The sequence below is a fragment of the Lutra lutra genome, chromosome 4, assembly GCF_902655055.1.
Source record: "Lutra lutra chromosome 4, mLutLut1.2, whole genome shotgun sequence".
Classification (NCBI taxonomy): Eukaryota; Metazoa; Chordata; class Mammalia; order Carnivora; family Mustelidae; genus Lutra; species Lutra lutra.
In genome coordinates, this window is record NC_062281.1 from 93,879,306 (window position 1) to 93,904,594 (window position 25,289).

General features: G+C 41.2%; 1 protein-coding gene across 3 annotated transcripts in view; it reads right to left on the minus strand.

Annotated features, from left to right (window-relative positions):
- The window catches only part of PDE4DIP (phosphodiesterase 4D interacting protein), a 217,960-nt gene that overhangs the window by 151,372 nt on the left and 41,299 nt on the right, over positions 1-25,289 (minus strand). For all 3 annotated transcript variants that reach the window (XM_047728748.1, XM_047728742.1, XM_047728741.1), the window contains exons 2-3: positions 9,564-9,619; positions 5,787-5,938 (exon numbers count right to left, since the gene is read on the minus strand). In XM_047728748.1, coding sequence (XP_047584704.1) covers positions 5,787-5,938; positions 9,564-9,619 — 208 coding nt within the window. The remainder of the gene's footprint in view (positions 1-5,786; positions 5,939-9,563; positions 9,620-25,289) is intronic.

A 25,289-nucleotide genomic window follows, 5' to 3' on the forward strand; every position in this document is an offset into this window, starting at 1 on the left:
ACCTCCTCTTATTATTGGAATTATCTGTTTGACTGTCTTGCCAATTAGAGTTAGAATTTTTCAATAAGAGGAAGGATCTCATTTTTTTTTTTTACCCTAGAATGAAAATCATATTACTGGTTTTTGTTGCTGTTTTAGTAATCATACAAGTACTACATGTGGTTACACCAGTTGCTCCTTTTCCCCAAGGATGGCATCACCCAGAAGTTGCCCAAACAAGAAAGCCTGGTCTCATTCATTCAACCAAAACATAACAAAAAAGAAAGAGGCATACCTAGTCTCTATCAGACACTACACTAATCACTACATCTAGTAGTGAATAAGACAACCCTGTTCCTGCTATCATGGAGCTCAGATTCTAAAGAAAAGGCAGACCTTGAACAAAGAACTCATAATGTTAAAGCGAAAAGTGCAAGGTAGTGGGAAGTTTACAAGAGTGGCAGCCTAGCTGAGATGGGAATGGAGAGATGTGTTGGTGGGAGGTCATCTACTGGCTTCTTCTCCCTCACTGGCTCTGCATCCAATCAACAGCTTAACCCTGTCACTTCTGCTTCTAAAATCACCTTCTCTCTTTCATCTGTCCATCTCTCCCACTCCTACACTGTCAGCACCACCAGCTGTTGCCCAGAATATTGCCACAGCCTCCTGACTGCCCTCTCTGCCTTAGACGTCCCTCCTCCAATCCAGAGTTCCTGCAGAAGCCAAAGGGAATCTTGTACAAGGAAAATCTGATCAAGTCACCACCATGTTCACAAACTTTCCACAGTTCCCCACTGAACTCTGTTAACATTTAAAAGCCTTTACACAAATTGTAAGGCCCAGCATGTTGGCTTCTCTCTTTCTCCAGTCTTAACTCTTCTCTGCATTCCTTGCACCCACTCCCTAGGGTGCATTAACTTAGTGAGGTTCTTTCTAAGCTGAATCAGGGTGCCTGGCTGGCTCGGTCCATTGAGCATGTGTCTCCTGACCTTGGCATTGTTTGAGTCCCACATTGGATATAGAGATTATTTAAAAATAAAATCTTTAAAAAACAAAAGAAAGGGCACCTGGGTGGCTCAGCTGGTTAAGTGTCTGCCTTTGGCTCAGGTCATGATCCCAGGGTGCTGGGATCCAGCCCTGTATCAGGCTCTCTGCACAGTGGGGAGTCTGCTTCTCCCTCTCTCTGCCTGCCACTCCCAGGCCTGTGTTCTCTCTGTCAAATAAATAAATAAATCTTTAAAAAGAAAAGAAAAAGAGGGGTGCCTGCATGGTTCAGTCAATTAAGCTCCAACTCTTTGATTTCCGCTCAGGTCATGATCTCAGGATCCTGAGATGGTGCCCACATGGGGCTCCTTGCTGGGTGTGCAGACTACTTAAGATTCTCTCCCTCTCCCTCCGCCCTTCCCCCCTCCAGGGCTTGGGCGCCTGGTCTCTCTCTCTCAAATAAATAAATAATGAAAAAGAAAAAAAATTATTCCAGGCTTATGATTGCTCAAAGTTTAAGATTGCCCCTGCCTATTGTTGTTCATCTAACAACTTTTTGAATGTCTGAAGACACCAGCGAAAACAAAACCAATAAGCTTGGGGCACTGTGGTTTGGGGAGCATAGATACAATTTTTTTCCTTTCCTTTCCTTTTCTTTCTTTTTTTTTTTTTTTAATGAGAGCATACTTCTCTGGGAGCATTCCTTTCTCGAGGCCGTAAGGGCAGAGAAACACTGCAGAGGCTCTGGGAATGGCTGGACCTGAAGGCAGCCGTGACGTGGCAAAGAGTCACCTCATCTAGGCTAGGAAACACAGACTGTGCTAACTCGGAACTCCATAAAGTCAGAAAAAAACCCTTTTAGGGCTTTCTCCCCCACTCCCTCCCCACAGACGTCAAGATCCAAGTGGAAAAATTTGCCAGCATGGGTGGGGCCTCAACAGGCTGAATCACTGTGACTAGGTTGAGACTGCTCAAGAAAGCTGGCTTCAGACCATCACTAGGCAAACACCGCAGCTGGTTTTGCTTGCATTTTCAGCAATGTGCTACAGACGACATTATTAGAAAATGTGCAGATAGGAGAAGGCAGTGGAGGCCCCCTCTAGACCTGGCAGCCACACACTCCCACCCCTCCACGGATTTTGTGTAGGATCTGCCATTTTGATTGTATCTATAAAACCAAACTGTAAACGTTCCACCAATGTAACCTTTCCTTCTGTGAATGGTCCTTTCATTTCCCAAGAACCTTAAGAATCCCTGGAGTCATCCTGGCTGCTACTTTCTATCTGCACAGCTTTACACAAGTTATTTGAGTCTTGGTCTCCTCACAGGCCTAATGGATATAATAATACCCATCTCATCAGTTAGGAAAATGAACTGAAAAGCAGCTGAAATAAAATATGTTAAGCATCTAAAAGGGTGTCCAGTATGTAATAAACACTGCATAAATATTATTTATTATTATTAGCTATTACTATGATCTTAATAAGTCTGGTCAAATATTAGAAATGGTCTTTTACTTTACATTTATAACTTTATCATTGCAGTTTAGAGGAAAAATTGTCTTCTTTTCAACTCATCATTAAAAACAAACATGCTTTTCTTGACTTCTCAATTTCCTATCCTAACCGGTCAGTTAAGACACTAATAGCCTCCCTAGAACCATTCAATTTACCGTGAATACACCCAGTGACTACTGAGTGGAGGCTGGGGGAAACACAAATTCACTAGAATCGGCTGGAGGAAAATAGGGTGGGGAAAAGTCCAAATCCAAATCCAACAAGTTTAGTTTAGTTGATGAGCATTTATTGAGCACTTACTGCATACTGACATTACACTAAATGCTAGAAACTAGAAAAGCACAAACAAGTGGTGTTTCCTGCCCTTGAGAAGCTTATAGTCAGGGTCATATTTTGAGACTGGAGAATCAGGGAAGGCACCTTTAAAAAAAAAAAAAAAAGGAAATGGTACTTGAGCTGAAACTTAAAGGATGAGTAGGCTGGCAGATAAGGAATAGGAGAGGAAGGGTATTCTAGGCAAAGGGAACCACCAGAACAAAACCTCAGAAGGATAAAACAGCTTCAAATTACAAGCAGTTCAGAATTAATGGAGCAAAAAGCATGTGATGGAAAATACTGGGAAATAAAGGAGATTTACAGTTTACTAAGAGAAGATGGGTACCACACTTTGCCCAGCTAAGTAGGAGGAGCTAATGGTTCCAGTCCTCTCGCCACCACACTTTTACCAGGGGAGCTCCCAGGCCTAGAAAGTACTCACTCTTTTAGGTCACAAAAATAAGGAGTTTTTTTTAGGCCCACATTAGGTGACATTGGTTAAGTTCCTTTGTTACTCTTTGAGTCTTTATTTCCTCACTTGTAAATCGGGATGGTAATTATGTTTTTTCATAGGGCTGTGGTGAGCATTACACTAGATAGAAATTGCCTGGCATATGGTAGGTAACTGGTCTTATCCGTGTGCTGCTGTGGTCTCACTCATCCCAGATATGCTGGGGGCAGGGCAGGGGTGCAGTTTGCGAGGACCCACAAGGAAGCACATGGCAAGGAGCCTATATGCGAAAATAATTCTGACTCAATAACCTGTCCAGGGTTTATGATTATAGTACATAAAGTCTATGACACTAAAAAAGTCATCATTTCTAGGAGCCCTGGCAACCTCCTTTCTCACACAAAAAAGTGTGTGGTCACCTCGTTTTTATTTATTTACTACTTGACACACAGGGGGAGAAATATGAAATATCCCTTACTGGTCTTTTCTCTGTCCTCTCTTGGTTGCTGTCAGTGGTTTCCAGCCCTGAGAAGGGAGGACCAATCCTTCATCTTAGACCAGGCTGTGGAGAGGAAGGACTTGGAAGGCCACACCGGAGACGTCAGTGGACCTCTGCCTGGGGCCCAACTCTGCCTGTTCATTTCCCTCTGCCCTCCACCTCTGGCCACTCATTCTTTTTTTTTTTTTTAAAGATTTTATTTATTTGTCAGAGAGAGAGAGGTAGAGAGAGAGCACAAGCAGGGGGAGTGGCAGGCAGAGGGAGAAGCAGGCTCCCTGCTAAGCAAGGAGATTGATGTGGGGCTGGATCCCAGGACCCTGGGATCATGACCTGAGCTGAGGGCAGATGCTAACCGAACCGGCTGAGCCACCCAGGCGTCCCTGGCCACTTGTTCTAATCAGGGGGAGGTGACTCCCTCATTTCTCTGTTACAAATTACCTCTTGACCAAAAGGAACAGGTCTGCAGACTGTCTTTCAGAGAGCACCCCACACTGCACTGAGGAGCACTGCAGCTCAGCTCACCTATTCTGCATGGCAGCAGATGCAAAAGGCGAAAAAAAGAGGAGGGTTTGTTAGCACCCCTCTTCCCACCACCAGCACCACACAGATGTTCAGAGGTTTAGTCTTCAAAACCACTTAATACTCCTGCAAGCGCTCTGCATCTTAAAAAAAGAGAAGGGGGGGGGGACCCACAACAGTATCCATGACAACTGAGTAAAAAAACAGTAGGCTGTTTAGTTCTCAGCCATGGTTTATATATGGAGCCTGTTTTTTGTCCACAGGACTATCTGGTAAGATGTACATTAGGTCCATGTGAAACATTTCTATTCACAAATTGAGAGAAGACGGGGTAAGCCCATGTCAACACTTCTTTATTCATCTTTTTTTGGACATGAAATTTCATTCTTTTACATCAAAAGCTATGAATCCAAGAATGAAAGCAAGCCACATATCTGAGGGCATATTTACACCAACTCATGTGTGGTCTGATTCATGGGCAACCCCCAGGGGGCACCAAAGAGCCGTTTCTTTTTTTAGCACACTGGATGTAAGAAATCCCGGGTACACTTTCCAGGCCTTATAAATCCCAGTAGACAGGTTCTATTGTGCAGACTTCCTGGGATCAATCCAGGGCGCAGGGAGGTGGGGACTTGGATTACATTATCAGTAATTTGGCTCTTGGCCAAATCTAAGGATAAACATATCAAGACACAGAGTACTTCAAGAGTTGAATCAGAAGTTTCAAGCAACAAGGCCAGATTCTTTTTGAGAAATAAATGGTTGTGGCTGAGGCCACTTTATACTGCAGACAGTACCCAGATCTCTACAGTGGTCCAAGCCAGCCACTGAGAATATAATGCTTAGGTTACCTGGGTCCACTGTGGTCCAGTTACAGATTCTCAGGGTACCATTTAAACTCGCTAATTTGGGCGCCTGGGTGGCTTAGTCTGTTAAGCGTCCAACTCTTGATTTCAGCTCAGGTCATGAAACCAAGCCCTGCATTGGGCTCTATGCTGGGCATGGAGCCTGCTTAAGATTTTTTTCTCTCGGGGCATCTGGGTGGCTCAGTGGGTTAAGCCTCTGCCTTCAGCTCAGGTCATGATCCCAGGGTCCTGGGATCGAGCCCCGAGTCAGGCTCTCTGCTCAGCGGGGAGCTTGCTTCCTCCTCTCTCTGCCTGCCTCTCTGCCTACTTGTGATTTCTGTCTGTCAAATAAATAAATAAAATTAAAAAAAAAAAAAGATTTTTTTCTCTCCCTCTGTGTTCCCCCGCCCAAACAACAACAACAAAACTCCCTAATTTGTTCAAGAAGTAAACCAGGGGTAAAAATGGAAAGACAGAATCATTGGTACAGGCAATTGTCCATGAACCAGAGTGCTCAGCATATATACACTTATTGGGATAATGTCTCTTAAAAGAGACATCATTATGGAAGAATTCCCACAGTCCAAACTAAGCCATGAGTCATATTTTTGTGAGACATCACTATCCCTTGGTGCTCCTTCTAATCAACATAACAATTATCCATTCACATGACTTACCTTCTCAAAGTCTCGAAGAGCCTGGGTCTGCACCTGAGGGGGTTTTTCAAATGCTCTTAAGGAAGGCGGCTGTCCAAAGAGGGTCTTTTCACCACTTCTCCAGATCTGTGATTGCACTGGAGGGCCTCGATCTTTAGTGTCACTAAGAAAAGCTGCCAGTAAAAGAGAACAACAAAAACATTTTCTATAACAGTAGCACTATGATCATTCTAGCTGGCACAATCCAGCAGAATTCTGTTTCCTCAAAATACAGACCAATTCCCGACCACATGGAAACAGTTTGCATAAAGTAGCCTGTGGTTGATCATATTAATAATGTTAGGGTCCGTGATCAAAGGAGCAAGACTGATACAAAGTGAAGGTCAAGTAAAGCTTTATTTCTAGCCAGCACCGAGAATCAAACCATCCATTCGGCCTCTTACAGAGAGTGCAACCCCTCCCAGCCTCACAGACTAACTTTTATAGGGTAAAGGCCATGTGGTTGAGCCTGGCCACACACAGGTGGCCCATGAGATTGTAACACACAGAGAAAGTTGCAAAGTCATGCTAGGTCACACGCAGGTGGCCAATTGAATTACAATTTACCCTACAGTAGCTGTTTGAACTAGCCTATCACTCTGGTCAGAATTGGCACCCAAAGGGTGGGGTTTACATTCTTTGGTGGTTAGGGAGATAGTAGGTGTGCTTTACTGACTGGATGCCTCCACCTGGCCTGACACATCCTGGTATCTGGGCTCTTTTATCAGGGACTGGTTGGCCATATTTTATTGGTTTCTCAGACTTGTTTCTAAGTAAGTTCGGAGGGGGGGGCAGGGTCAATCTAAGTTCACTGCATAAACAACAAAATGGCTGTTCTACCGAGATGGGGTCACTCTGGCTAAGTAGGCCCTTACAAATAATGGTCCCCAGTGGGATGCCTGGGTGGGTCAGTTGGTTAAGCATCTGCCTTCAGCTCAGGTCATGATCCCAGAGTCCCGGGATCGAGCCCCACATCCCCCACATCAGGCTCCTTGCTGAAGGAGACTGCTTCTCCCTCTGCCTCTGTCTGCCACTCCCCTTGCTTGTGCGCTCGCTCTCTCTTGGTCAAAGAAATAAGATCTAATAATAATAATAATAATAATGGTCCTCAGTGAAATGCACTGGTTTATGTCTGTGCCCCTCTGTGTTTTGATCCTCTTGCTCCTCCACCGAGAAGTAGAGTCTCTTTCTCTAGTCTTCGGAGACATCCGAGTGAGGTGGGCTTAGGGTTGTAGATTCAGGTAGAAGATGTAGAAAAATACATCTTTTCTTGGTTGACAGAAGGAGTCAATGACCCCTTATTACTATGCATTTTTTTAAGTCAGAAAAAATGACAGCCATTGCAATCCACTGAGCTCCATAGCCAGCACCAGTGTAAGAGCAAAAGGGGCTCTGGGTCAGTGTGCCTCACGAAGGAAAAATTAACTCGACATGCGCTTATGAACAAAGGAGCCAAGAGGCAACATATCATCATATACTTTTTCTATCCTTTCCTTTTTTTTTCTTTCTCTTTTTTCTTTCCTTCCTTCCTTGTACATTCTGGTCTCCTTTGTCAAAACTTAATTGACCATATACGCATGGGCACCAGAAGCAAAGGCACCAAGAGCAAAAATAAACAAGTGGGGCTACATCAAACTAAAAAGCTTCTCCTCACAAAGGAAACCATTAAGAATGAAAAGGCAAGCCACGGGATGGAGCAAACATCCTTCCCTCCCTCCCTCCTTTTCTTTGGGCAAACTTGCCAGAATGAGCACAAGAAGTCTCCAGATACCACAATCAACTCAGACTTTTTTCTCTGCAAAGAAAGAAAAAGAGGAGGAAGACAGAAAGAACCAGCAAGATGATCGTAAGGAGAAAAATGCAGAAGATAAAATATGATGAAGAAAATAATCATGAGAAATAGGATGATTCCACTATAGCTTTTTTCCCCTTGTCTAAACGTATTTAACTCCCCATTACACCACTGATTTTAAAGAAAAAAATGTTGAAATGTAAGGCCATATGATCTGTTTTTAAGCTGCACATTGTACAGTGTCTTCATTTGTGTAAAATTAACACAGTATCCAGCATGTCTTTTGATAGCCCTGTCCTTAATGGTATTTTCAGAAGCCACAAACCTTGCCTGGTGGAAGATAGGGGTTTAAATTAGAACAGAAAGGTAAAGCAGGTTTTATTGGTGCACAGCACAAATTAGTTCTGGATAGAGGTGGTATTTTTTTCCATATTCAGCTGTCTTTGATTCAGCTTATACAAATAACTGTTGTTCTGTTAATTATATCCTACTCTGTGATTGCAAATTAAAATTACAGTAATGTTGCACCTGTTTTGTTGATATTCTGATTCTTTCTAAGTAAATGTAAATGCTTTACTAAAGAGAAATTGGAAAGAATTATTTCTCCCACATTTAGATGAAATTAAACAGGCTATTGAATGGAAGGTGATTTGATGAAACAGAACAATACACTATAGTTAGATTAGTGGGATGTGGTAGAAGATAAGAGCCTTTGAAACTTGGATATGAATCCTGACCACTTGCAAATTGTGGGAATTTAGGCAAATCTCTCTTTTTAAAAACAGATTGTATTTATTTATTTGACAGAGAGAGGGAGAGACAGAGATAGCGAGAGAGACAAGGAGTAGGGAGGGGAAAGAGAAAGAAGCAGGCTCCCCACTGAGCCGGGGAATGGGTGGGGCACTCCATCCCAGGACCCTACCCCCCATCATGACATGAGCCGAAGGCAGAGTTTTAAGAGACTGAGCCACCCACGTGCCCCAAGGCAAATCTCTTAATTTGGTTGAGCCTCACTGCCTTGGTAAAAATGGGAATAATAATACTTACCTCCCAGAGCTTCTATATGAATTAAAGGAAATAAAAATGAAAGTACTCAACCTAATATCTTGCCTGTAGTACATATCATCCCTACCCTTCTCCCATTTTTGCCCTAGCCCTTTGATTCTTACCTCAAAATGGAAGATCTTGAAGTTCAGAATAAGTATGGTAGACCCTTGGAATTTGGAGACTTAACATACACAATTACAAATGCTAATTTTAAGTGACTGAAGTCCTTAACACATTCAAATTAAAACCTTTTTCCATGTTGTGCATATGAACCATCTGTGCTTCAAGGCTGGTATGAAAAAGGCAAATTACTTAGCAAAGTAACTAGTACCCTTAAGTGATTAAAAGTTTTTGTGAAAAATGCTCCCCAAAGGAGAACTATTTTTACCTTGGTTTCATAATTCAGGTAGATCCCTGGCTAATGTTAGTTCAGTAATGATACGATAGTATTATGACTACAATATTAAAAATATTAATTTGATTATATTATAAACACAATATTAATAATGTTAATAACAATACTTACTGGGTGCTTTATTCCTCGATAAACTGTACTAAGAGCTTCTCTCACTTAATTTTACTTATGAGGCTGACACTATTATTGTACCCATTTTAATGGTATATGAGTAGAAATTTCGTTTTGGTGGAAGAGTCTATTTTATTCCTTTTACAAGTGACTTTAACCTTGCAATTACAGAATCATTAAAAGCATGAAGAGTTCACATAGTATTTCAATTATGATTTACTGCACTATGCTGGAAAGGTGGGGAGTTATATGTTACAGTGATACATGCAAGTCTGGAAATTCACAGACTGTCTGAGAATATTGCCATAATGACTTTAAAGGGGCCATAATTTAAGGGAATTATGATCAGCAAGCACTCAAGAATTTATCAAGGTAAGGCCCATGGCCTCCTTACCTGCCGCATGACTTGTTCTAGGTACCATCTCCCCTTCATCCTCTGCAAAATAATCTCTGTGGAAAGAAACATATTGTTAATTAACGAGATACCACCCCACATGGTCCCCCATCCCTGCGGCAGCAAGACACCATGTTCTGTTTTCTTTTTTTTCTCCACAAGTACTCATTAAGCTCCTACTATGTATCAAGGGCAGTGTTAAGTGTGGGAGATACAAAGACAAACACCACAGGAAGGGTCCCCATCCTCAATAAGGACATATAAAGATAGCCATTGAACGAACAATGTCATCATGAGGGAATAGCAAAGACCCAGAATCGGGGAGGAAATTCATCTGTTAGAAGAACAGAAAACCATGTTGCCAGCCAACCATGCAGGACCTTGTGGAATGGGGTGAGGAGACTGAGTTTTATGTGGAGGGCAGTGGGAAACTACTGAAGGATTTTAAATGGGGGAGTGTGGTAAATGACCAGATTAGATGTTAAATAGATGATTCCAGCTGCTGAGTGAGACAGTGTGGAGGGAAATACAAGTAGATGGGAAAAGCAAGAAGAAGTTGTGATGGTTTTAACTAAGAGAAAAGACAGAGGAGATGGAGATAAGCAAAAAAGTTCAAGATATGTGTAGGAAGTAGAACTGACTCAGAAAACTTGGAAGCCAGATAAAGTCTATTAATGGTAACATTAAAAATACCACAGTTCAGTAGCAAGAGGTATGTTTGCCCAGCACAGTGAAAGTCACCATCCCTAGCACAGAAGGGAAAAAATTTTCAAAATGTATTCAACAAATACTTGTCAAGCATCTACTATGTTTTTAGGCATTGTTTTAAGCACCACAAATACAGCAGTGAATAAAACAGACAGAAATGCCTACACACATGGAACTTACAGAAAGGGGAGACAAGTAAGTAAACAAGGACTATAAAAAATTGAAGTAGGGAATGGGGAGAGGGAGTGCTGGAGGTATGGGGAGGAGGAAGGGATTGCAGTTTTCAGTAGGCTACCATTTCTCTGAGAAGCAATAGCGTAATCATGAGGGTATTTGGGAAAGAGTCTTCTAAGCAGAGAACATCAAACACAAAGGCTCACAGGAGGGAGCATGCAGAGTGTTTGGGAGCAGAAAGGAGGCCAGTCCGCGGGGCAGAGAGGGTGAGCACATGATGAGGAAGTCGTAGGAGGTAAGGTCAAGGAAGTAATGGGAAGGCTGGGCAAGGGTCAGATCGCACAAGGCCTTTCAGGCCGCTGAGAAACCTTGAGCCACTGGAATCTTATGAGTCAAAAAGAGGGTTGAACTGAGTGATGAATGTTTTAAAAAGACCGGCTACTGTTTTGACAACGGACTATCTGGGCGGGGAAGGCAACACAGAGAGCAGACGGCAAGAATCCTACAGAAAGATGCTTTCAACATTTAGTTTATTCCTTAAACACTTGGGTACACCCGGTTCATTGTTCCAAAAAGGGTTCTGTAGTCAGAGGTTTAGAGGCTTTAGAGGGCTTCTCTTTTTAAAAGCCAGAACCCATTCACAGGGAAGCGGAAGACAGACTGGCATTTGTTTAGAAATTGTTGTTCTTCCTTCTGGGCCGCAGGGCTGGATGCTGGCATGAATCTTCACTTTGTTAAGTTCCAGATGGACATCAAAGTAGCAGACAAGGCACATTGGACTACACACACCACCTGGTGGTTTTTTATTATTCAAAAGCAGATCACCAGCCTGTGGTTCTTCCAGGTCATCTGCCTCTCTCCCTCCTTTACTTCCCATTAAAAACGTTCCCTGAGAGTAGAGCAATTAAAGAGAGGAAGGTAGCACTCACGAATCCCCCTCTGTTGAGCTAAAGTAGGGGAAGGATGTTGAAGCCATCAGCCAGACCAATGTGTTGAAAGATTTGTGGGGAGAAAACTTACACTTAGCTGCTGCTATTCAGCTATTGGATGGATTCCCTTAGACTCAGCCTGTAGACTTGGGTAGGTGACTGTGCATCTGCCATCAGCAACATGGGCCACTCCTTAGGCCAAATTCACCCCAGACAACATGGGGTTTTTTTTTTTTGGTCGGCACAAGGCTGACCCACTTCTGACTTCTCTTAGAAAATGAATGGGTCTAGCACCACTGGGCCTGCCTTTCCACCTAGGGGGATAACCTGCCCTCTTTCAACAGAACAAACACGTGATCTCCAGTTCATCACAGTCCCTGTCCTCCCCATCTTTGTAGTCCCAGCTCACATACTCACTTATGATACCCGCCTGACTCCGTATAGGTCTCTGAGGCTGTTACCCCGGTACAGATCCAGGGCAGAGAGAATTTCATTTCTGTTTTAATCCAGATAAGGAATATGTGGTATATATACACAACAGAATATTATGCAGCCATACAATGATGAGATCATACCATTTGAGACAACAGGGATGGACCTAGAGGATATTATGTTAAATGAAATAAGACAGATTGGGAAAGACAAATACCACATGATTGCACTCATATGTGCAACCTAAAAAAAATAAACAAAAAACAAACCCTTATGAATAGAGAAACAAAATGCAGAGTCGGACCTATAAATACAGAGAACAAACTGATGGTTGCGGGCGGGGGGGTTGGGCAAAATGGGTGATAAGGAGTGGCAGACCCAGGCTTCCTGATACAGAATGAATAAGTCAGGGGGAGAGAAGGTACAACATAGGCAATATCATCGATGACATTATACCAGTGATGTGTGGTGACAGACAGTAGCTACACTTGCAATGAACACAGCATAATACCTAAACTTGTGGAGTCACTATTGTATACCTGAAGCTAACATACATTGTGTGTCAACCATACTCAAATAAAAGAAAAAAAACCCCCGCAGTCTCGAGTAACCTAATTGCTTCAGCATGCAATTCACTAATCTATGATGATAAACTACTAAAACTGGTTCATAAATCACTTTTACCTCTTCAGCTTCAGTTTCCTCAAATGTTTATAAAAGAAGCACATGGATTTTTCTAAGGTCCCTGGCAGTAACTGTGCCATTCTACTCCAACAAACACTTAACCATAAAACTCATTTTGATACCTTCCAAGGATCCAGGGAACTTTCCAGACATGACCTCATTCAATCCTCTTTGCTCTGAAGATTCCACAGTATAGATCCAGAGTGGGTTACAACACAGGGCACACACACCCCATGAGATACTTCACCTTGTAAGCCCACCCACACCCACGCTGAGCCAGCTGTCTGCCCACTAGGAATCAATAAATGGAAGGATAGAGAGGTCACTTTGGATGGGTACTGAGTCAATGGACATACTTATACAGTCTCGGGAGATTTTTTAAAAATCACTTTAACTCTATTAACAGCTCAAGTTCCCTCTCTTATTGCCCAAGAGTGGGCTCATCATCTGCTCCAAAAGGTTGAGAAGGAATTCGATGCTCCCCAGGGAAGGGGATCATAGTGAAGAAATACAGGGTGTATGTCTAGGGGATTGCAATTTGCGACAACGTCTGATAAAACCAAAGTGCAAAGAGAATTGAGGTATCCAAGAGACATATTCCAAGCTAGGCCCTACAGACACACACACACACATATGCACATAGCCTTGTGAAGCAGTAATATAGGTTGGTAAATTCTTCCATATTACCCAAGACCAGAAAACACTCGTACGACCTTGTCCTAGTTTCTGAAACTAAGTGTTTGTAGATTTATTTTTTAATATCAGTCCATGAATGACTCATGCTCCGCTAGCATATGGTTCACCAGGGCAGGCAACGGCTCTCCCGCTAGATGTACATATATAATCTTTCTCCCAAGATACTTTTACCTTAAAATGCTGCTTTTCCTGTATAAATGAGCTATACCTCAAGGGACCTTATTATCCTTTTTCTCTCGGCCTCATCAATCTGTCAATACTGATACACTTCCACTAAAGTTACACTTAACTAAATTTTGCCAAACCACTCTCTGGCCTAATTTGAGGAACCAAGCGTTTTCCAAGTACAATCCACCCATAAGCTGCTTGCCCACTTACTGCTGCATGAGATCTTGCCCACGATTTCTTGATTTGCTGATAAGTAGCTAAGAAGATATTGGACTCAAACAACACATCAACATTCAATATCCCATATTACTAGCTTTTCCTACAGTTTTCCAGGGTGATTAGGTTGAGACTAATCAGAAAATAATTGACTTCCCCAAAGCCATCTGCTACACTCATACTCTGCTGCTGTCAGACTGTGCTCTGATGATTTTTTTCCAGTAATTTCCTAACTATAGTAGTTCCAATTATGTCAGGAATATCCAAGCATTCAATTTTGCTTTGCTTGAAAATGGCTACACTAACGTAGTTCTTTTCCAAAATGTATGCAGCTCAGTGGTGCCACTTGTCTATTTTCTCCTAACATTGTGGAGAGGGTAGAACCCCCTTCCTTACTAAAGGGCAACACCACGATAGAGCCTGCAGAGAGACAGTTTCTACAAAGCAGCCATGCCTTCTTCTGCAAAATGCACATTTGGTGTTACTGTCTTATATTTTGGTCTATTTAATTTGTGGACTGAGAAGAGCAAGGGATCGTGTTATCAGACAATATTATTCGCGAGCAATGGCAAGGTGGTAACCACACAACTTTATATTACAAACGGGTTGTGCAACAAGTCTGAACAGTTATGAGATGGTGGCATCCCAGGACCGAAGTCATCCCAAACTATTTTTTTTAAAGATTTTATTTATTCATTTGGCACAGAGACAGAGCACAAGCAAGGGGAGTGACAAGCAGAGGCAGAGGGAAAGAGAGAAGCAGGATCCCCACTGTGCAGGGAGTCCGACACAGGGTTCCATCCCAGGACCCTGAGATCATGACTTGAGAGGAAAACAGATGCTTAACTGACTGAGCCACTCAGGTACCCCACATCCCCAAACTATTTCTAGGGAGCTCAAGTCCGCCCAGTCCCCAGTACTTCCTTCTTCTTGGTCTCACCTATTAACAATTTTAACGGAGGGATATTTCTACCCATATGAGTGTCCAAACTCCCGAAGGGATGGTTATTTGCAGGTCCTCTCCCCAGGGCAATCAAATCCACTGAGGTTGTTGGAGTCCACACAGTCTGGGTCCCCTCCTTCACACCTACCACCACTCTTGCTGAAGATCTCTAAGCCTGTGGACAAAGGCCATCTCTTGGAGGCATTTTCTATCTTTCAGACTTCTTTTTATGTAGTTTTTTTGTTCATAAACAAAAACTCAGAAAGGGAAAAAACAATCTGCTATAGCAGTACTTAGAGCGAAAAACTGGGCCATGATTGACATTTTTAAGTTTTTTCATTCCTTTTCATAAACATTTATTGAGAAGTGACTTATATGGTAAGCCCTGGAAACATGAAGATGAAAAAGAAATATACTCCAGAAGGTGCTCAGAGTCTACTGGGGAAGGCAGCTAGCATTCAATGAGATAACTGTAAGAATAATGAGATTTAAAACAGAGATTTGGAGAGAGGACCGAATTCAAGAACTTTTACAACTCAAAAAAATAAATAAATAAAACAGATTTGAGAACATAAATATGATAGCAATTATTTTTGTCCATCTTAGTAAGCATAAACTGCCCCCATCACCCCGACCCTATCCCCCCGGCAATGTTTTTACCTTTCCCTCTTCTCAAACCTTCCTTCTCTAAGTTCTAACCCTCAGGTAAGAGTATTAGGGGAAGTTCATTTGCGTGTCCTTCCTCAAACCCATTAGCTTTATCTAACTACTTATAATGCCTATAGATATGGACTAGAAGAGAATCTGCACAAGAGATAAGACTGGAGTTTTAGGGGGCACCTGGGTGGCTCAGTGGGTTAAAGCCTCTGCCTTCAGCTCAGGTCATGATCCCAGGGTCCTGGGATTGAGCCCCGCATGGGGCTCTCTGCTCAGTGGGGAGCCTGCTTCCTCCTCTCTCTGCTTGCCTCTCTGCCTGCTTGTGATCTCTGTCTGTCAAATAAATAAATGAAATCTTAAAAAAAAAAAAAAGACTGGAGGTTTAGGATGGTGGAAAATACATGTGAATCTGCCTTTTTTCTTTTTTTACTATTTTATACTAAAAGGTTAATTTTCTTTTTTTAAACTAGGCTCCACACCTAGCATGGGGCTTAATGCAAGGCTTGAAATCATGACCCCAAGATCAATACCTGAACTGAAATCAAGATCACTTAACCAACTGAGCCACCCAAGCGCCCCAAAGGTTAATTTTTATTTTTTAAAGAAAAGAATTATTTTGATCCAATTTACACTGCCCTTCTAATGAAGCCCTCGATAAAAGATAAACAGTGTAAGAGATTAGGCTCGGTCTGACCTCCTCAAACAGTGTGGATTATGTGGTGTGACAGGAAGATTGTTGGAAGTTTGCTCAGCACTAGACACTGAACCAAATGCACATTCCATTCTAATTCCTATATTCTTTTTTTTTTTTAAGATTTCATTTATTTATTTATTTGAGAGAGAGAGAAAGATAGCAAGAGAAAGCATGAACAGGGGCTTGGGGTGGGGGGTTGGAGAGAGAGAAGCAGGCTCCCACTAAGCAGCCCCATTGTGGGGCTTGATCCCAGGACCCTGGGATCATAACCTGAGTTGAAGGCAGGGGCTTAACCGACTGAGTCACCCAGGTGCCCTTAATTCCTATATTCTTAAAGCACATTTGACATAAGTAACTAAATTCTGGTTCAAATAAAAGCAATCTTTCTGATGTTCAGAGATCATTTTTTTAATATTTGTTATTTGTATCCATATTCAACATTTGCAAATAGAAAAGGGTTGGAAGGAGAAGAACTATGGCCTACTTTCTCTAATGTGTGAAGCTCTGGCTCTGAGAACTTTTAAATGGTAGGGTTTCATAAGCAGAGGCGGCCTAGGAACAGAGACATCTACAGGCAACTGTCTCCTGACTGCCTAGGCCTGACTTCACAGTTCACATTCTCTTCCAGTGGAATTCTCCTCAGCACTAATCTCACATTAAATATCCTCTTCACTGTGGACAACCACCACCAGCCACCACCTATGCCGCCACAATTCATTAAGTGCCCGATGCTTCCCAGACAGCATCTCATTCAGTCCTCACAAGATCCTGCCCAGTAGGTCCTGTATCACAGATAAGGAAACAGGGGCCCTAAAGGATGAAGTGACTTGCCCAAGATCATACAGCTTGTTAGTGTCAAGCCTGAACTTGAAAATGGCACTTGACTCCAAACCTTTACTCTTTCAACCTACGCCTTTACCAGAATCTTCCTCTGTATCTGGCTTGACTCCAGGGAAGTGACCCCCTGAGAATCTGAAGGGCAAGGAAGGGTAGACAGTGATGCTGTGTCAAGACTGGATTTAGACTCAAATCCAGACACAGATATGTTCTTTGAGATGCCAACTCATCCCCGCTGGACATAGCTCACACTTGAGTATTTGAATACTGGTGTAATAAATGCCATGTGACAAATGAATTAAAATCCTAAAAGGGAAGTGCCTGGTATGAATTTCTTTTTTAATAGGTTCTATCCTGAAAAGTGAGTCATCCATAATTTTACACTTCCCATCTCTACCCAAATCTCTCTAACTGTTCAAACCCTCCCTGAACCTCTTTGTTGCTAACCCTTGCCACCATCCCCAACAGATAAAGGGAAGAAACTAAAAGGCAGAGAAAGTGATGGGATAGACAAAATCAAAACAGGACAGGCCAATAGTGAACAAACTATGAGACTTCTCCTCAGATATTTTTTTCTCTTGCCAACAGAGACATTGAGTGTGTGGTCTATGTTCCACACGTTGCCAAATCCCACCCCCATTCGGCACCAGAATTGCAAAAACATATTTGAATGCAAATAGGGTAGAAGTCACAGATGCAGAGCACAAATACCGGGAGATTATAATTTTTTCTCATCTCAAGACCTATCATTATAACCTCTTCAAGCTAGGATACTTAATTGGCAAAGCCCCCTCAGAACAGACAGAGCCTCGCTCGTGAGGCCCCCTCTGCATGCCGACCAAGTGTGGGCTGACTTGGCACTGCTTCATCAACATCCACTTTTCTCCAGTACATCCTGAAATTACACCCTCCACTCAACAGACTCTATTCACTGTGAGTGACCACGGCCAAAATGGGAACTCTTGAGACAGTTTTCCATAGTGCTACTAAGTCCTCAACAGCAACAGGGAGCTACAGGCATCACTGTGCACCTGCAACAACTGATCCACGTTTTATGACCTTCCCTTGTACTAAGTCTTTGGCCTAAAAGGAACAAACATTCTATTTCTTGCTCTTATCCATCAAAGCTCAAAGAAACCACATCATGACATAAAAAGGTAAAGGAAATTCAAGTAATTTTTTCTCATCAGACACCCAAATAGCTAATAAATTCTCTTCCCTTTGCCCCGAATCAGCCAAGACACTGATAGCATTCTTCCATAAGAGACGTGAAAAACGATCTGCTTCAAATTCAGTCACTGGGGGATGGCGTATGGTCTCTCCACCCACTTCTCAAACTTAGCTTGTGCTTTCAACTTTTGGTCCTGACGATGCATTCTGTAGTCCTCAGTCTTCATTAACAACCACTACTCACAAGGCACTATGGTATGCTAAGGCAGCTGGCACACAGTCCATCTTGGAGCCCTAGCCCAAGCACCAGGAGATAGATATTATTTTTTCCTGTTTCTACCTACCTTTTTATTCACATAATCCTTTGTTGTTTCCTATCTTTACCACATCTATTTTTAATGATTTAAAAAGAATGACATGCTCCTTCTAGAAAATTGTGGAAAGGAAAAAAATGTATATAGAAAAGTAATAAAAAATGTTACCAGTTAAAGACAATATCCATGAAGATATTTAATGTATTTACTTCCAGTTGTTCTTTAGTTTATATGCCCGTGAGAATTCTACAAAATAGAAATAATACTGCATGTGCAACTTTGTATCTTGATTTTATTTATATTTTGAACTCAAAGGTTTTGAGGAGTGCGTTTTTAGGGGAACAGTCAGGGGAGGAGAGCGGAGGAGGCACATAAGAGGAGGAGGAGGAGAATTTCTTAATATTATAGATCTGTAGAATATATCTAGAGTCTTCTTTTTCAGTATGGTTCCATGATGTATTAAAAAAAGCTTATAAAGGGAACCCTTGTGCACTGTTGGTGGGAATATAATTGGTGTAGCCACTATGGATGAGAGTATGGAGGTTCCTTACGAAATTAAAAATAGAGCTACTAGGGTGCCTGGGTGGCTCAGTCAGTTAAGACTCCTACTCTTGATCTCAGCTCAGGCCTTGATCTCAGGGTCGTGAGTTCAGAACCCATGTTGAGCTCCATCCTGGAGCACTACTTTTTTTAAGCTCTACTTAAAAAAAAAAAAAAATAGAGCTACCAGGATTCCCACTACTGGGTAGTTACCTCAAGATAATTTGAAGAGATATATGAACCCCTGTGTTCATTGTAGCATTATTTACAATAGCCAAGAAATGGAAGCAAATTAAGTATTCATCAATAGATGAGTGAATAAAGAAGATATGGCATATATACACAATGGATATTTCTCAGCTATAAAAAAAAAAAAGAATGAAATCTTGCCATTCATGACAACATGGGTGGATCTAGAGCGTATTATGCTAAGGGAAATAGGTCAAGCAGAGAAAGACAAATATTGTATGATTTACTTTATAGGTGAAATCCAAAAAATAAAACAAACACACAAAACAAAACAGAAACAGACTCATATATCCAGAAAATAAACTGGTGGGTTACCAGAGGTAGGGAGGGGTTGAAGGTATGGGTGAAACAAATGAAGAGATTAGGAAGCACAAAATTTACAAAATCTTATATAAAATAAATAAGTCATGGAGACATAAGGTACAGCATAAAAAATATAGTCAGTGATACAGAAATAATTCCATATGGTGACAGATGATAACTAGACTTACCATGGGGATCATTTCGTAATGTATAAAAATATTGAATCACTCTGATGTACACCTGAAACTAGATCATCACCTGAAATTGATGTATGTCAATTTCACTTCAACCAAAGAAAATAAATTTAAAAAAAATAAAACAAAGACTCCTAGAGGATAATAAAACTGACGGAGGGTTACCAAGGTTTAGGGGTTGTTGAGGCGGTAAGAGACTCTGACGTGGTGCTGAGAGTGATTGAAAGAGCTGCCCCTGAGGTCCAGGCTCAGGAGTGAGATGGACAAAGAGCAGGTAGCCTGGAAGATAGAGGAACTAGAGTATGCAATAAGGTGAACTGAATATTCAGAAAGAATGAGAAGATGGGGGGACTTGACCTTGTGGTCAGGAAACATAAACTCAGAGTTAAGGATCCTAAGGGGAATGTGGACTGAGGATGAGCTGCAAAGCTGGCTCACTGAGGGTGGGTGGAAGTGGACTCGCAGAAAGGAATGGTGAAGCCCAGGCAGAACAGTAATATGTATTCACGCCTAGTAACCCCTCTGGAATATCAGTCACTTGCAGGCAGGGTTTTTATATCATTCACTACTATATAGCTAGCATTTAAAAAGCCTAGATCATAAGAGGAACTTGATGCATACAACTTAAACTACAAATAAATGCAATTTGAATTTATAGTGTCATCAAGCTTTGGTAACCTGCTGTGTCCATTCCATAATAGGGAGACACCTATCAAACAGATGTTCATATCAGCCTTGTGGGGAATGTTCTCTAGAAAGCTCTAAATTGAGGATCTTCTAAGTGCTAGAAACAATGTTAGATGCTAAAGATTTAGAGACAACAAAAGTCCATTCTTCCAATAAGCTTAGAGAATGGAGAATACCATGTAAACCAATTAACTAGCTGCAAGCAACAGCAGGATAGACAGCGTGCTCTGTCTACAGAAACACCCAGAATTAGGTTCCAAAAATAATTGCAAAAGGAGGTAATGCTGAAACTAATCTTTGAAGAGTAAAGCTATCCTAGCAAAGGCAAGGCCACATGTGTAGGTGGGAACAGCTGGTATAGGAAGGCCCACATAATAATTTTAGCTCAGGAAGAGTAAAATGACACTCTACAACCAGCTCCTTAGGTGGTCTGGCAATAGTGCTGTTCCCATGGTGGCAATAACCTGGAAATCTCTAAGTAACACAGGAAGAAGCATTGTCAGACCAACTCAGTTCCAAGCTTTATATGTTGTCACTTGATACACATAAATGTAAATTTCTTCCTGCTATAAAAACATATATTGACTGAGTTTTAAGGCACCATGTAAATGATATTACCCATAATCCCATCACCAAATACAGCATCTATTTTCTTTTTTCCTCTCCTTGCAATAGATATCCCAATATGTATAGATAATTTTTAAAAATTGTTTTATTGATTTGAGGTTTCTTCTTTTTTTGAGGAGGGGAGAGGCAGGGGAAGAGGGAATTTTTTTCTTAAAGATTTATTTATCTATTTTAGAGAGAGAGCATGTGCGTGGGGGAGAGAGACAGAGGGAGAGGCAGAATCTGCAAGCAGACTCCCCACTGAACACAGAGCCCCATGTGGGGCTCAATCTCAGGACCCTGAGATCATGATCCAAGCTGAAATCAAGAGTCAGACGCTTAACAAACAGAGCCACCCTGGCTCCCCAGTATGCATAATTTTGATGTATTTTATATCCACTTTTACTTTCTTACATTAAAATTTTCTGTCTATTACCATTTCAGGAAATCTTTCAAGAGTGTAACAGATATTATTAGCAAGAGCAAAGCACTTTACTCCAGAGAGGAGTAGAAGTTGGGAATGTTGCTACTGATTCACCTAGGATACATCACTTTAGGTCACTGTGCCTCCACTTCCCCTTCTATAGTATAGGGACTCAGATCTTGAAAAAGATGGTTAAATTGAACTGAAATATCCTCTATATATTTATGAGTTATATGAGTCTAAATGCTAAGCAATCTGCAACATATATTCAACAACTACAAATGTTTGATATAGTTATTCTACTTCTGAACATCTATCACTCAAAAATAATCCTATGGAAGAAGATGCTTTATGTACCAAGATGTTTATCACTGATTATTTATAATAGCTAAAAACTGGAACCCTAAAGACTTCATTATAAGGGAATGATGGAGTAAAGTTTTTTATTTCCACATATTCTACATCATAAATAACAATATTCCACATTATGACATGGAAAATAAATACATTTTCCCCTGTGTAAAATGCTAGAAATTACTCAATTTTCTTTGTCAGTCAATGCTTTCTATATGTCAGCAGTTATTGCTTCTTCATACCCCTTCCATCTTGCTCATAATGAAGATACAAGTAGCTACTGTCCCTAGTTGGCATTGGAGAAGACAAAGGAGAAAGAAGTTTCTGGAGAGTGGAACAAACAGAGGAGGACTGGAGATAATGAGGCTCATTAAGGGAAAATGTATTAGAAACTATTAAAGTGCCATGAAAATACAATTGTGATGCTGATGATGCTGATGACAACGATGATGGTGAATGGTCTATGGATAATAAAGTGCTTCAGCCATGAGAAAAAAAAATTCAGATCATGCTTGTCTTGCTAACCACAGAACTCAGATGTTCTGAGACTGAGGAAAACAAGTCCTCAGTATGTCTGAATGTTTTTAAATAGAATTCGGATAGAGCCACCTTGGGTCATCATAACATCTCTTTTATTCTGGACTTTCTTCTAACTTTAAATGCTATTTGGATTTTTGCCAGAGACAACTTGTGGAATATTCTGGGCTTATTTTGGAATTTTATTTATAAAATAGGGTCAACTTCAACAGGAGTAGTGTCCCAGGGCATCCACTGAATGGATGGATGCTCTACACAGCTTTGTATAAATTATCCCTGAGCTATTTGAAAGGAGAGGGAACAGTGATGACAGTCACCCAATTTATCCTTTCAGAGACAAAATGACCCCTTCCTAGTCTTCCTGTATTTGAAATCCACCTTAGCACGTAAGCTGAAAGAACTACAGGGGCAGGGGTATCCGGTCTGATCTAGTATACCAGAAATAAGCAAGAGGGGATGAAAGCACTGATTGAGATAAATTCCTCAAGCCAAAAACCAAGTACAGGCCTATTTAAAAGCAGCTCAGAGTTTTGAAGGCAGAGATTTTTCCTTCCCCAAATGCAGAAAATTAATTGCCAAAGATGCTGAATGTTAAAAGGGAAATTCAAAGACCAAAGATGTTTCAGTAATAGGATTATGAGAAAGAGCATTGTCCTAATTTTAAAAAATGCTATATACAAAGCAGCAGCAGCACAGTGGGCAAAGGTACTGGAATCAACCAGGCCTTCATGCTCCAATGCTTAATTAACCTCTCTGGCCTCAGTTGCCTCATTCGCAAAATGGAGAGAAATGAGATTTCTGGTTGTAACTATGCAGTAGTAAATGGGACTCTCTGCCAACTTACTATGAATTCAAAGAGAAATAAATGTCTCTGCTTTCTCCACAGTTATAAAGGAGTGAATGTAGAGTTAAGCTAAGAGTTAATATAGAGCAGAATAAATGCAAATAAGCTGTCAATGGGGATCATTTTAGTGCAATATAACCATGGTAAATGGGCTTCTTGTCTTACTTGAAGGCTGCACTTTATGTGGGGGAGAAGAAACAAAATCAAATTTTTGAATTTTGAGACTGAACCACTATTTTTCTTGGATGTTACTTCCCTTCTTCAAGTTTGCACAGCCACAGCAGGCAAATACAATCAATGCTTGCATTGTGTTAAATTAAATCACAAGGTTACACAAAACAAAATAAAACAGACTATTAAATTCCCTTCCTAACCTTTAATCTTATAGGTAGCCCTCACATAGTTCAAGTTCACTTTTCCTTGAGTTATTTGTTTAGGGAAGTTGACTAAGGTTCACATATGATTTGCCTGACTTTTGCTCAGCTTTTCCATATACTACAAACAAGAGCATTTCCACCCAAAAGGGGAAGAGAATTAGTGGACTTTTCCAGCATTTCGTAGTGTGATAGACTGGATAATCGCCCTCCAAAGAAGTCCACATCCCTAATCTCTGAGACTTGTCAAAGTGCCACTTGACATAGCAAAAGGGACTTTCAGATGGGATTAAGGATTCTAAGATAGCAGAATTATCCCAGATTATCCAGTTGGGCCCAAGGTAATTACAAGGGTCCTTGTAAGAGATATACCCAAAAGTCAGAATTAGAAGACAAGATGAAATAATGGGGCAGAGACTAGAGTGCTGCCATTGCTGAAAAGGGGCCAAGAATCAAGCAATATGGACAGCCCCTAAAGCCTGAAAAGGCAAGGACTAGATTCTTCCCTAGAGCTTCCAGGAGGAACACACTCCTGCAGACATCTTCACTTTAGCCTAGAAGACCAATTTCCAGACTTTTGACCTCCAGGACTGCAAGATAATAAATTTGTGTTGTTTTCTGTCACTAAATTCGTGGTAATTTGTTTTAGCAGCAGAAAGAAACTAATACAATCTAAGGAATCTGAAATACACACTCTTCAGGGAGTGGATTGTCCAGATAAGGAATTTGAAATACGTTCACAACCTTCTTTAGGAAGGTTTAGCTCTGATAAGTAAATGCTAAAAATTCAGAGCTGTAGAAGCCGTTTGCCTGATAGATACAAGACTTGCAAGGTGAGCAAAATTATCCTCATCATTTCCATGAGCTTACTCCTTTGATAACTCTTACCTTATTCATGGCCATTAGCTTGATTAGTGACAAAAACAGCTTTTTTGTAAGGCCGGTGTATTCATAGGAAATTTGCTATTCCAGAACCAACGATGTTCTCCCCAAATGATTTAACCAAAGAGTCTTGGCAAAGGTCAGGACACATCATTGAGGAAAAACACTCCTGTTAACCTCTAGCAGGGCAGATGGTGCACAGTTAGCAGTAGGGGTATTCTGCTGTGAGAACTCAAATACTCAGCACCCTCTTCTTTGTGGATAGACTGAGCAAGATAAAGAGTATGGAGGCTCATGTGAAAAACCTTTCAGACAGGAGGTTTCCAGAGCTGCCAAGAATGAAACTTGGGAGTAGAACCACAGTCTTCAACTTATTCATAAGCCCGAGTTGTCAGGATAAGGAGGCAGCTCCAGAACCAACTCAGAAACTGAATCACCAGCCAAACTCAACCCCATTTTCTTCTCAGTATTTTTTTCTCAGCTGTGTGTGTTCCCAGGGCACATTATTTAATCCCTGAAGTTCAATTTTTCTTGACTTAAAAATTATGACTATAATAACATTTCCCTCGTCCCTCAAAGGGTTGTGAGGATTAGGTGAAATGAAGTCTGCGAAGGGGTTAGCACACAAGTTAATGGACGCAAGCATCATAAACAGTTGCTTTACACTTAATTTTTACTCTTTGAATTTCTCAAGTTGGCTTCTCCCCTGTGCTCTCATGCATATGTCTGCTTTAGCCTCTCTTAAAATTACAGCAATGAGAAAGTACAATGTTGGAAGGCAGAAACCCAATCTCATTCACTGCTTCACCCTTAGCATTTAGCCAAGTGCTTTGCCTATACTGGGCTCTCACATTTAAAATAAATGGTTAGGAACTGATCTTAACTGTGCGTTAGGAAACATCTGAGACATCAGTTATGATATATGATTATAGGATTTTTCCATCTTTGATCCACTAGGTGGTGAAGTAAATTGAGTTACACTAGCATTTTCTCTTTTTTGAAGAAAAGGAGCAGGGTGAAAAAGATCAGAGTACAAAATACACGGTAAGGTGATACTCTTGTTTCATTTATACATGTAAGTATGCCTGGTTGTAATGTAAATACATTTCT